The sequence below is a fragment of the Odocoileus virginianus genome, chromosome 31, assembly GCF_023699985.2.
Source record: "Odocoileus virginianus isolate 20LAN1187 ecotype Illinois chromosome 31, Ovbor_1.2, whole genome shotgun sequence".
Classification (NCBI taxonomy): Eukaryota; Metazoa; Chordata; class Mammalia; order Artiodactyla; family Cervidae; genus Odocoileus; species Odocoileus virginianus.
Genome location: NC_069704.1, coordinates 33,136,520 through 33,150,444, shown reverse-complemented (window position 1 = coordinate 33,150,444; position 13,925 = coordinate 33,136,520). Strand labels below are relative to the sequence as shown.

The 13,925-nt window shown below is 45.2% G+C and overlaps 1 protein-coding gene across 1 annotated transcript in view; it reads right to left on the bottom strand.

Moving 5' to 3' along the window:
- The window catches only part of SLC28A3 (solute carrier family 28 member 3), a 105,983-nt gene extending 96,679 nt beyond the window's left edge, over positions 1 to 9,304 (bottom strand). The window contains exon 1 of the mRNA XM_070459133.1: positions 9,155 to 9,304. Coding sequence (XP_070315234.1) covers positions 9,155 to 9,304 — 150 coding nt within the window. The remainder of the gene's footprint in view (positions 1 to 9,154) is intronic.
- Between the last annotated feature and the right edge of the window lie 4,621 nt (positions 9,305 to 13,925).

The window sequence follows — 13,925 nt, the reverse complement described above, 5'->3', positions numbered from 1 at the left end:
ATACTGGTTTAGGTACTGAACAAGATGTTGGGCATGCAAAGAAAATAAAAATTATTCCTATGCCAAAAAAGAATGGGAAAGGCTGATTCACAAAGAGGTAACCCAATAAGGTTTACCATATGCTATAACAGCAGTTAAAAGTACTATGGTGGCACAGGGAATGCTATGCAATATTCTGTAATAATTTATATGGGAAAAGAATCTGAAGATGAATAGATATACATACATGTATAGCCAAATAACTTTGTTGAAACTAACATAACGTAAATCAACTATAGCTGCTGTTTAGTTGCTAAGTAATGTTGTACTCTTTGCGACCCCATGGCCTGCAGCAGGCCAGGCCTCCCTGTCCCTCACTATCTCCTGGAGTTTGCCCAAGTTCATATCCATTGAGTCAGTGATGCTTTAGAGGGGGAGGGGAGATTGGCAGTGAAGTGGGAAAGGAAATCAGCCAGATCCTAATGCTGGCCTAAGGAATTTTATCTTATTCAATGTGACAGAGAAACTACTAGAGGATTTTAAGGTGGGGAGTGGATAAGATTTGATTTAAATCAGAGAATGAATTGGGGTTGCAGGCAGGAAATATGCTGGGAGCCCATCGTAAGGAGTCCAGGACTAGGGACCAAGAAGCCAAGATGGCAGTAGGAACCGCAGAGGTGAGAGAGGCGAAGGGTCTGGTTACCCTGGTGGAGAAGGTAGGACCCGCTATTGGAGCAGACGTGGACAGTGAAGGGAAGGTAAGAATCCAGGCTAGGGCCCTCCTCCACTGTCTCTGCTCCTATCTCTCACCTTGAGCGGCTACCGGACACAGTCTGATCACTTCCCTGGGGCCTCAAGCCTGCCCTCTTCCTCCTCCATCCCTAATCACATTGCTGACTAAATGATATTTTAGATCAGTGATACTTCTAAACAAAGCTAATCACATCACTCCCCTCCTTAAAATTCTTAGGTGAGACCCTAATTGTCTTCAGATCAAAGCCCAAACTCCTTAGGGAACCGGAAAGGAATTGCAAGTACAGGTTTTCTACATTGATTCCTCATTTAATCCCTCCCAGAATTCCATAAGGAAGTGATTATCCCCATTTTATGGGTAATACACTGAAACCAGAGGTGAAATAATTTGCCCAAGATTACAGGGTCACAGAGCCATTAAATGGCAAATGCTTGTTCACAAGAAGCCAGTGGTTTTCAAATAAGGTTTTCAGAGGAGTAATTGTTGAGGGATGAGGGAACCCCCAGGGCAACAGTTTCTGGGGGAGGAGGTGGCTTTTTAAAAAAACAGATTTTAATTTTTAGAACAGTATTACATTCATATCAAAACTGAGTGGAAGTACGGAGATTTCCCATACATTCCTTTGTGTCCCAACATATGCACAGCCTTCCCCATTATCAACCTTTCCCGACAGAGTGGTGCATCTGTTACAACGGATGAACCTACATTGGCACATCATTATCACCAAGAGTCCACAGTTTACAGTAGTGTAAATTACAGTAGTGTAAACTACTCACATTCTATGAGCTTGGACAGATGTATATTAACATGTATCCACCATTATAGTATCGTACAGAGCAGTTTCATGGCCCTAAAATTCCTCTGTGCTCTGTCTGTTCATTCCTTCCTCCCTGCCCACCCCTGGCAACCACTGATCTTTTCTGTCTCCATAGTTTTGCCTTTTCTAGAATTCATATAATTGTATTCATGCAGTATGTAATCTTTTCAGATTGGCTTCTTTCACTTGCTCAGTCGCTTTAGTCATGTTGGACTCTTTGAGACCCAGTGGACTGTAGCCCACTAGGCGCCTCTGACCATCAAATTCTCCAGGCAAGAATACTGGAGGGAGTTGCCAAGCCCTCCTCCAGGGGATCTTCCCGACCCAGGGATCGAACTTGTGTCTCCTGCATTGCAGGCAGATTCTTTACCCACTGAACCACCTGGGGAGCTCTCTTTCACTTAGTAATATGCATTTAAGGTTCTTTCATGGCTTTTACTGTGCATTTAAAGTCTTTTCGTGGCTTGATATCTCAATTTTTTAAAATGCTGAATAATATTCCATTTTCTGAATGGACTAAAATTTATTTATTCATTCACTGAGTAAAGTGCATCTTGGCCACATCCACGTTTTGGCAATTAAGAATAAAGCTGCAGTAAACATCCCTGTGCAGGTTTTTATGTCGACGTGTTTTTAAACCCCTTTGAGTCAATACCAAGGAATGTGATTACTTGATCATTTGGTATGAATACGTTCAGTTTTGTAAGAAATTGCCAAAGTGGCTGTATCATTTTGCATTTCCTCTTGCTCTACATCTGACCAATATTTGATGCTTTCAGTGTTCTGAAATTTTACCATTTAATAGTTGTCTAGAGGTATCTCATTATTTTCATATGCATTTCTCTATGACCTGTGATATAGAGCATCATTTCATGTGCTTATTTGCCATCTATAGATCCTTTTAGGTGAGGTGTCTGCTAAGGTCTTTGGTCGGTTTTTTTAAACCAGTTATTTGTCTTCTTATTTTTGAGTTTCAAGAGTTCTTTGAATATTTTAGATAATATTCCTTTATCAGATATGTCTTTTGAAAATATTACCTCCCAGTCTGTGGCTTATCTTTTCATTTTTTTTTTTACAGAGTCTGCCATAGTGCAGGAAAATTTAATTTTAATGAAGTCCAGCTTATCAATTCTTTCTTTCATGGATCATACCTTTGGTGTCATACCTAAAAAGTCATTGCCAAACCCAAGGTCATCTTGCAGGAGTTTTGTAGTGTTGTGTTTTACATTTAGGTCTGGGATCTGCTTTGAATTAATTTTGGTGAACCTTTATGTCTAGATTCCTTTTTTAGTGGGTGGATGTCCAGTTGCTCAAGTATGATATGCTGGGTATGTTGTTCATGGCTTTGACCGCACTTGGGCACAGCTATAACTGTGGCAAAAAGATCAGTCACGGCTTCCGTCTTTGTAGTGGTTTCTTGAAGGAGTGTGTGGTCTTAATGCAGACTGTGTGTCCGCTCACGCACTTCCAGCTCTCCTGAAGAGATAATACAGCAGAGAGTCGGGAGAGTGCCTGCCCAGGGAGGAAGCTTAAGGGGCTTTGGAATCATGGAAATGTTCTGTTTCTTCATCCGGGTGGTGGTGACGTGTAAAAATGTGTGTGCTGTATGGATGTTATGTTGCAATTATAAAATTAATAAAGGGCAGTACAGTGTACAGGTTAAGAGACCGGGCTCTGGGCTCAGGTAAATCTGGGTCTGAATCCTTAGCTCTTGACTTAGACAGGTCACTGTCTCTAGACCTTAGTTTCCTTACTTGTAAAAGGGGTATTATACCTTCTACCTTCATGGTTAAATGCGTGTGTGTGTTAAGTCGCTTCAAGCACGTACGATTCTTTGCAACCACATGGACTGTAGCCCGCCAGGCCCCTCTGTCCATGGGACTCCGCAGGCAAGAATACTGGAGTGGATTGCCATGCCCTTCTCCAGGGGATCTTCCCCACCCAAGGATCGAACCTTCATCTCTTAAGTCTCCTTTATTAACAGGCAGGTTCTTTACCACTGGGCTCAGACGGTAAATAATCTGCCTGCAACGTGGGACACCTGGGTTCGATTATTGGGTTGGGAACATCCCCTGGAGAAGGGAAAAGCTACCCATTCCGGTATTCTGACCTGGAGAATTCCATGGACAAAGGAGCCTGGCAAGCTACAGTTCATGGGGTCACAAAGAGTCTGACACTACTGAGTGACTTTCTTTACCACTAGCACCACCTGGGAAGCCCTTGGTCATATGTATAAGGCTTGCTGCTGCTGCTGCTAAGTTGCTTCAGTCGTGTCCGACTCTGCGACCCCATAGACGGCAGCCCGCCAGGCTCCCCCGTCCCTGGGATTCTCCAGGCGAGAACACTGGAGTGGGTTTCCATTTCCTTCTCCAATGCTTGAAAGTGAAAAGTGAAAGTGAAGTCGCTCAGTCGTGTCCGACTCTTAGCGACCCCATGGACTGCAGCCCACCAGGCTCCTCCGTCCATGGGATTTTCCAGGCAAGAGTATACGGCTTAGCAAATCTTAAATTTAAGAATTTAATAACTTGTAAAAGAACTAATTCTTTGCCTATATTATCACTGAAGACAAGACAAGAATACATTTTATCAGGAACACTTGTGCGGTTTAGTTCAGTTCAGTTGCTCAGTCATGTCCGGCTCTTTGCGACCCCATGAACTGCAGCATGACAGGCTTCCCTGTCCATCACCAACTCCCGGAGGTGCCCAAACTCACGTCCACTGAGTCAGTGACACCATCCAACTACCTCATCCTCTATCATCCCCTTGTGCTTGTTAGGTACCAGCTTATTAGATACCAAGCAAAAATGTTAGATACCAGCTTATCAGATTGCAAGCAAAAATGTTAGATACCAGCAAAAATGTTTACCGGCTTGTTAGATACCAGAAAAAATGTTTTTGTTGGTGAAAAGGTGGTACAATTCTTTCTGGCATGTCTGAGATTCTCTTAGTTTACATTCCTGGAATTCTGTCCGTCCCAGCCAGCCAGGAGAAGAGGGCCCCCGCTCTCCTGCCACACGGCCACGTGACCTCGGGGCAAGGCCCTGAAACTTCCCTTTTCTGTAAGGCAAGGGCAGTGCTCTATGCAGCTGCGATTGATGAGATGATCAGTACAAATAAAAAGTGGAAAGCATGATTCAAAATTGTGATTTGTTTTTGGTTGCCATTTCCTTCTCCAGAGGTCGGTCAGAGGAGGGGAATTAGAGAATCCTTCTGGCATCCTCTAGTGGGCACTCTGTTATCACATCTTCCCAGGGAATTGACAGTGTTGTACCATGTGGAGGGACACAGGAATCTCTTCCTCCTTCTAAATACACAAGATTCTCTCTGTTCTCTCTGCCTGGACTGGAAGAGCTCATATGAGGGCGAGATTATTTCACACACCCTGGGTGTCAGATGTCTTCTTCATGAAGGATTCCCTGATGGGTTTAAGTGCGTCGCTGAAGAAGCGAGTAATGTCCGAGAGAATAAATGTCGGACAGAATAATGTCCGAGAGAATAAACTCTGTCCTTTGTTGTTGCTCAGTGTGGGGCGAAAGGGACAGTGTTGCTTGGAAGCTGGTTAAAAAAACAGTTCAGGAAAGAGTTTTAGAGCACTTGTGATTCTGGTAAGGTCCTGAGAACAGCGGGATTAGGGAGCAGAAAAGAGGCAGTCAGCCGAAAAGAACTCTGGACTTTAAAAGCCTCATTAGGTGTGTTTGTTATGCTTTCTCCAAAGTCAGAAAGTGTAAGTGTGATGGAGTGAGAATCTGTTAATCACAGTTTAAAGTTGTTCCAGCTGCCAACCCCCAGCAGCTGCTAATTATTTATCAGATAAAGTTGTCCCACGTAAAAAGTTCCACTGAGGTTGAAGGTCTGTGGATTTGGTATGACTTAACCAAATCCACAAAGTGTTTCTGGTTTTAGGTTTTAGAAATAGCTTAATCAGATCTTACATAAGAAAAAATTTACGCAGCTGGAGCATAGGTTAAGCTTTGTGAGGGTTTCAAGTAGCCAATAATGTCACGGATCACAGGGCTCTCAGAGTTGGCAGGAAATCCCAGATCGAGAGCAGGACACGACGCAAAGCAGGTAGTCCCTTTATGCCCACATCCCTGGGTCTCAACACCAAGGCAATTCAGTCAGCCACAGGAACTGTGCTTTAAGAGAAACCAGACTTTCTCAACCCCAGCACTAGTGACTCTCGGGCTGGATAATTCTGCGGTGTGGGGTCCATCCTGTGCCTTGGAGAACGCTGGCAGCATCCCTGGCCTCTCTCCTCTGGATGGCAGTGGCACCTCCGCTGCCCCACCTTGAGACAACCAGAAATGTTGCCAGACATTGCCAAATGTCTCCTTAGAGGCAAAATCCCTTGGCTGAGAATCACTGCAGTAAGACTCAAGATAGAATATCATCTTATGAAATTTTGTTTTTAATTTTGTTATTGGGAAGACTGTTTTAGCTGGAGCATCTCAGGGAGACTGGGGTAAGAGGAGGAAAAAAGTCATCCTAAGCCAGGCTGGACTGCAGCATTAGTATTCTGACGTGGTCCTTGGAAAGCATTGGTTAAACCTCTGCTTTACAGATGAGGAAACTTCATCTTACAGGGAGGTTTATCATTTGTCTAAGCAGAGCTTGTGATGTGGAAAACACTGGAGAACTCCCACGGAGCATTTTTTTTTTCCCCTTATCCAAAATGAAATCCACTTGAAGAATTAAAGAGGAAATCCTTTATTTAAAGACACTGTTTTCTCTTTCATGGTGTCGGCAATGAAACTTACAGCTCTGAAAAATGTAGAGAGTCCTGTTTCATGCATGGCTTTCTGTGTGACTATGATGGGAAACTCAGTATAATATTCGCTGATCACTGAGGACTGTCGAACACACCAACACGGAACTAAGGGCTTTAACCTTAGTGTACCATTTAACTGTTACTTAATTGGGTAGTTGCCCAATGAGTAATAACTACTGTTATCATCCCCACTTTAAAGATAAGGAAATGAAGGCTTAGTGAGGTTGGGTTGCCAAAGGCCAAGCCTTATAAATGATAGGCCTGGAGTACAAATTCAGATGGCCTCACTCAATTCAAATTGAGATTAATATCTTAATAGGAAGTGTAAAGCAGACTGCCCACCCCTCATCACCCCTGACGGAGTCATCTTTCTGATCCTGGCACTCCAGGTCTGACACACTGTGGCCCCACTCCTGCTCTCAGTCCTCCCCATTCCTCCTCCCCTCACCCCCTGTGTCCTCTGAGATGAAATCCCTGCCTCTGCTCCCCTTTCCTTTCCTGCTTCTGGCTTCTCCTCACCGGGACGGCCTTTTCCCTGTGAGTCTATATAGAAATCTATGCTGGATGTGTCTTCCTACATGAAGGCTTCTTGCTTTCTCCACTTTGGGAGAAATATTAATACATCCTTCCTGGGAATGGATCAGGATGCTGGGTGTACTTTAGAAGCAGGGATTTAGTTCTCCTGGATGACAGAGGAAGAAGGGCCAAGGAGGATGGATGGGCTGGAAGGGACACAGATAAGCAGGTTAAAACATTTCATTGGGAGAGAGTAGAAGGCATAAAGAGTTGAGGACTGGGGGAGGGAAGGTTCTGCATCATGTCATTGTGTCGGATTTATTAACAGAGGGCCCTAAGGGGTCTGGGAGGGGCACCAATATTGTCCATCATTCATCTGACCACCCTGTGCTTTAATCAGAATTGTCCAGCAGTGCAATTAGGAGACTATAACTGGGACCAAACCTGCAGAATTCTTCAGATTATAAGCTTCTTGAGGGCAGAAGTTGGTCTGCTTTTTTGAATCCTCAGGTCTTAGACATGTGCCTGGCACATTGTAGGGACTCCATATGTGTATGTTGGATGAATGAACTAGAGACATAGGGAGACAGCATCATTTTCACATGAAACACATCCAGGAGAGTTTTTAAGAGTTCAAAAAGCATGGGTAAAACTGTGGATTTTTTTTCCTTTAGAATTATTTTATTAAATCATAAATGTACAACTGCTTCATATGATAATTCTACATGCTAAAATTTAAGGAATAATGTTATTAATATGTTTCATTACAGCATACTTCTAAAAGCTTTTCAAAAACAGAAAAATCTTGCAAAAGACTTTTTAAAATGTAACATTTTACAAAGAAACATTAACAATTTACAAACATTTAACAAAATGTTTAATGTTAAACAAAATTTAACATTATCAAAGATGTGATGCTTCTACACTCTGACAAAGATCACTAGAAAAAAACAATTAAGCTAAGAAACTGCCTCAAAGGCATTTTCCATAGTTTTTCCTCTGCAGGAAGGCAATGTTCTTAAATAATTCAATTCATTCACAAATGGCTCTCTGCACCTGCTCTCTGTTTTCTGCCACATCCCTGCATGTTTACTCATAACCTGAAGCTGCCCAGTTACCTCTGGGCTCTCATCCTCTGCTATTTAGACAGCGAAGCCCAGGGCAAAGAGGAAGAAGCTCAGTTTTGGCTTCACCCTCCCAACCCCCACATCCCCCACTGCCTCCTGGAGCAGAATTTCCTTCACCATATTGAGCCCTCAAGTTCCTGCTACCAAAGTTTCCATTCCTCATCGACTGTAATTAGATTGCTGCTGATAATTTCCAAAGTCATTGTTAATTCCACTTCTACAATTTCCTCCTCCATAGTTGCCATGACCACCTCTGCAGCCCCAATCATGGTTGCCAGATGTGGGGCTTTCAGCACATCTGCCAGACAGACCCTCTGTCTCTCCCTTCTCCAGCCCCGTGATAAGCACCCCTAAATCTAGGACCATTTCCATATGCATCAGGTCCTCCCCAGAAGTTACTTTCTCATCCTGATGCTAGTCCCAAATCGCTACCACCACCAGGATAAACCCCCAAACCAAAGGGACCTTCTCCTCCACTTCTAGAACCTTAAACTTGCTGCAGTTCCCATGTTAACAAAGCCTTTGCGACTTCTACATGATGACCACTGATGGCATGGTTTTTCGGCAACACAGTCTTGTCCACAGAATCAAGGTCATCAAAAGTCACAAATCCAGAGCCTCTTTTCTTGCCAGACTGCCTATCAGTAATGATCTCAATGGTACCATTTTTCCATATTTCTCGAAGTAATCTCTAAGATGATGTTCCTCAGTATCTTGTTGAATACAAACAAACAGCTTCTTCAGTGTCCAAAGGACACCCCACTGTCCAGATGCTGCTCTTGGGACACATGTTTGGGTTCAAGCACTCTGCCGTCAACGGAATGGGATCCAGTGGACATTTCATCCACCTCGGTCATGGATGAAAAGGTGAGAAAACCGCACTGCCTTGATCTTTGGCTGGAAGGATCCCTCAGGACCACACAGTCTGTAAGTTCTCCCCACTGCTGGTAACAGTTCCTCCGACTTTCTTCTGCAGTTTCAAAGTTCAAAACACCAATAAAGAGTTTATTAATTTGTTCGGCTTCTCTCTTTTGCCTCTTCAAAGCAACGGATTTCTCGGTTTTCTCCATCAGACTGGGTTGCTTCAGTCAGATTTTCTATAGCTGAGGCAGATGAGAGAGATCTCAGAGATGAATGCAGACTGGACATGTCCCAGCCCTGTGGTAAGAACCTGTGTTGCCCCAGGAGAATACCTCTAGGAGCACTTCCACCATGACCGGGGAATGCTGCATTCGCCGGGGAGGGCTCAGTCGCCTGGGGGGTGGCTGAGGCTGGGGGGCCAGCACGGCTGTGGCCGTGATACGCCGGCCGTCGATTTGCCCTTCGTCCATGTGCTTGAGCATCTTCGCTGCCCCTCAACTCTGTGAATTTTTTCTGGAGTCCTGGAAACTTCAAATAGTGGATACTTCTTGCCAGGTAGAACTTCTCTCCAGGAACTGTAGGTGTCTGAGCACCAGGGTTTCCTTGGGGATGTTCCACCTCCCCTCAGCCTCCACCTGTATCTTTCTTCTTATGTTGAAAACATGACCTTTTATGTGGTCATGCACGGGGATTAGATTATTTTTTGGTAGATTATGGTAGGCAACAGTAGGTGGAGGTGGATACTATTCTATGGACTCAGATCAAATTCTGCCCAACATTGAGTGTATTAAACACTCGTTGATTAGAAAGCAGCTCAAGTCAATATAGCCATGTACTCAGTGAAGTCCCAGCTCTCTAAGTCAGGGTTGGGAGGCACAGATGCAGTAATAGCAGGGAGGACGGATTCGGCTAACTTTATATGCATCATGCAAATAGAGTCTTCTCAGTGGCTGGATATAGGACCATTCATGGAACAAGCCTCACGTACCATTCCCAAAGACAAAGGGCCAGTGGAGACCCTCAACTGGTTCAGGCAGCAGGTGGCATTTGTACTGCAGCGAATCCACTTCTGTTGAATACGAAGGTTGGACATGGTCAGATTTGTGCTTTAGAAAATCTGGTTCCAGCTGCTGTATGTGGAAGGAACTGGGGACCAGAGTACATGGATGGACTAGTTGGGAGACAGCTGCAGGTTTCCTTTTGAAAATTTGTGTTGCATTTATTAATATTGCAGCTTAACAAATCTTTGGTATTACTTCTCTTTTAAATAAAAACCACATTTTTGAGCATCTAGAATGTGCCAGGTATGGGAATACATATTTTCACAAGTACTACTTCATTTCATCTTCACTGTGACTCTGTGAGGTAAACAGAACACATGTTTTTATTTATTATTTGACTTCCAAAGAGGCTGCTGCAGTTTTCCAAGCAAGAGATGTTGGTAGCTTTGGCCAGGGCAGTGGAGGTGCATGAACTTGAGAGTTACCATCAACAGACTGTGGGGGAGCCAGGCCAGAGATCTCCATCTCGCTCTGCATGTCCAACCACCTCCTGTGAGCAAAGCAGATCTCACAGTCCTCCAGGGGACATTGCACCACGGCAGGAAGTCCTGTTGGAGGAGCAGAGGATGGAAAACGTAGAAGTAAAAACCTTGAGTTCAAGTCCTCTATGACCACCTGCATTTCCCTCCCCTGGGCTCCGTCCCATGTATTGAAGTCTGAGAGCAAGACAGTCAAACCTCACGGCAGCAGGTGATGACGTGGCCCACTGGGGGAGGCCCTGGGGGCTGTAGCGCTTCCCCAGGTCAGAGTTCTGCACCAGGCACTGTCCCCCGAGGCCCTTGCCCTGTCTTTGCAGGAAGGGTGGGGAGCCACCCTCTTAGCCTGCACTGCCTGCAAGGGACAGCTGGTGCTGTGTTCAGAATGAGGTCGCCAAGCCACGCGGCCTGTGGGGAGGACAGAGCCGGGCCCGTCCGGTCTCTGTGTGGGAATTTTGGGAGAAAGTGTCTCTTCCTGGTTGGTCATCACATTGAAAATGGGCGACTGCAGCCTGAGATGTGCAGGTCCGGAGCAGAAGGGCCTTTTGCGCAGAGAACAGCCGCCGCTTCCCAGGAAGGCGCCCTCTCCTGGCCCGGAGCAGAACCTCACGGCCTGCGGTCCACGTTTCTCCAGTTTTCCACTTCCGGGTTGGCCGTCCCACTCCTCCGGGCTAGTCTTGGGGCAGCCGGGACCTGCTCCCTGATTGGGCGGGATCTGGGTGCACTCAGGTGCTATTCTGGGCCCTTGGGAAGGACTCAGTACTTGAAGTGCCTGTTCCTCCAGGGAAGGCTGGAGCCTCGGCTAACCCTGGCTCTGGCGACAGAAAGCAGGCCCCTCCTGGGGCGTCCTGTGCTTCAGCTCAGTCAGTCGCTCCCCCACATCTGTGCATGTCCCACAGGCCCTGGGTAGAAGGAGCTGGTGGAAAAGGCGCTCAACTACTCACTGGCCATGCAAGCACACTGCCAGGAGACGGCGCTGGTGGTCAAGACTGGGATGTAGGTGGGGTGGGGGAGGTGGGCTGGGCGGATGGGAAGGAACGAGCTCGCTCTCAGAGCTAACTGGAGGTGTTCCCGTACACCTAGGAGGCCAGAAGCTGGTAAAACATCCTTCTGTTCTGACCTGGGAGCTTACCAGGGACCCCTGTCACAGCCAGACTGGCCTAGGCAGAGGCTGAACTTCCCCCAAGTCTATAGCTGTCACTGTGGAAAGGTGACCCTCACCTAGTGGGAGCTGGGAGGTGCCCAAAGGCTCCCTGCACCTTTGAGTTCATTCGTGCGCGGTGAACAGGCAGCATGGCCTCCGCCTCCCTCTCCCCTTTTGATGGAGGTGCCTGTCATTTATCCCATGGAGTATTCGCTTTACTTGACTGCCTGGGCTTCTGAATGTATTTCCAGATATCTCCAGAAGCAGATTACTTGGGAAGGATGACTTAGCCCGGTGCTGAGGACTTTACCCTTAACCACCAACCCCGATCTGCTGGTAGGAAAGCAGGCTACCAGGCACAGCTGCAGAGGGAATTATATTGCAGCTGCAGCCCAACTGATGAGAAACACAGGGAGCGTGGAGGACTAGAAGGTCCCTGCAGAAAAGGAATGCTGCGAGGCTGTAGCTCGTTTATGTTAGTGTTGCAGATAGTGTTGCAAATATGTGTGTGCTGATTCCTGTGTATTTAATGCTTAGTTTTAAGAGCATGGGAGGGCTTTTGGGGGAAAGTGTTACACCATCTGAGTTAAATTAGCCCATTCCAGTCCATTTTAGTTCACTGATTCCTAAAATGTCGATGTTCACTCTTGTCATCTCCTGTTTGACCACTTCCAATTTACCTTGATTCATGGACCTAACATTCCAGGTTCCTATGCAATATTGTTCTTTATAGCATTGGGCTTGACTTCCATCACCAGTCACATCCTCAGCTGGGCATTGTTTTTGCTTTGGGTCCGTCTCTTCATTCTTTCTGGAGTTATTTCTCCACTCTTCTGCAGTAGCATATTGGGTATCTTCCAACTCAGGGAGTTCATCTTTCAGTGTCCTATCTTTTTGCCTTTTCATGCTGTTCATGGGATTCTAAGGCAAGAATACTGAAGTGGTTTGCATTCCCTTCTCCAGTGCACAATGTTTTATCAGAACCCTCCACCATGACTTGTCCATCTTGGGTGGCCCTGCACATCATGGTTCATAGTTTCATTGAGTTAGACAAGGATGTGGAATGGGCAATTTTAACTCAGATGACCATTATATCTGCTACTGTGGGCAGGAATCCCTTAGAAGAAGTGGAGTAGCCATCATAGTCAACAAAAGAGTCCGAAATGCAGTGCTTGGATGCAATCTCAAAAACGACAGAATGATCTCTGTTCATTTCCAAGGCAAACCATTCAATATCACAGTAATCCAAGTCTATGCCCCCAAACCAGTAATGCTGAAGAAGCTGAAGTTGAATGGTTCTATGAAGACTTACAAGACCTTCTAGAACTAACACCCAAACAAGATGTCCTTTTCATTATCGGGGACTGGAATGCAAAAGTAGGAAGTCAAGAGATACCTGGAGTAACAGGCAAATTTGGCCTTGGAGTACAAAATGAAGCAGGGCAAAGGCTAATAGAGGTTTGCCAAGAGAACACACTGGACATTGCAAACACCCTCTTCCAACAACAGACGACTCTACACATGGACATTACAAGATGGTCAATACCAATGTCAGATTGATTATATTCTTTGCAGCCAAAGATGGAGAAGTTCTATACAGTCAGCAAAAACAAGACTGGGAGCTGACTGTGGCTCAGATCATGAACTCCTTATAGCCAGATTCAAACTTAAATTGAAGAAAATAGGGAAAATGACTAGACCATTCAGGTTTGACCTAAATCATTTAATTATACAGTGGAAGTGAGAAATAGATTCAAGGGATTAGATCTGATAGACAGAGTGCTTGAAGAACTATGAATGGAAGTTTGTGACATTATACAGGAGGCAGTGATCAAGACCATCCCCAAGAAAAAGAAATGCAAAAAGGCAAAATGGTTGTCTGAAGAGGCCTTACAATAACTGAGAAAAGAAGAAAAGTGAAAGGTAAAGGAGAAAAGGAAAGATACTCCCATTTGAATGCAGAGTTCAAAGAATAGCAAGGAGAGATAAGAAAGCCTTTCTCAGTAATCAATGCAAAGAAACAGAGGAAAACAATAGAATGGGAAAGACTAGAGATCTCTTCAAGAAAATTAGAGATACCAAGGGAATATTTCATGCAAAGATGGGCACAATAAGGGACAGAAGTGGTATGGGCCTAACAGAAGCAGAAGATATTAAGAAGAGGTAGCAAGAAGACACAGAAGAACTATACAAAAAAGATCTTCATGACCCAGATAATCACGATGGTGTGATCACTCATCTAGAGTCTGACATCCTGGAATGTGAAGTCAAGTGGGCCTTAGGAAGCATCACTATGAACAAAGCTAGTGGAGGTGATGGAATTCCAGCTGAGCTATTTCAGATCCTAAAAGATGATGCTGTGAAAGTGCTACACTCAATATGCCAGCAAATTTGGAAAACTCAGCAGTGGCCACAGGACTGA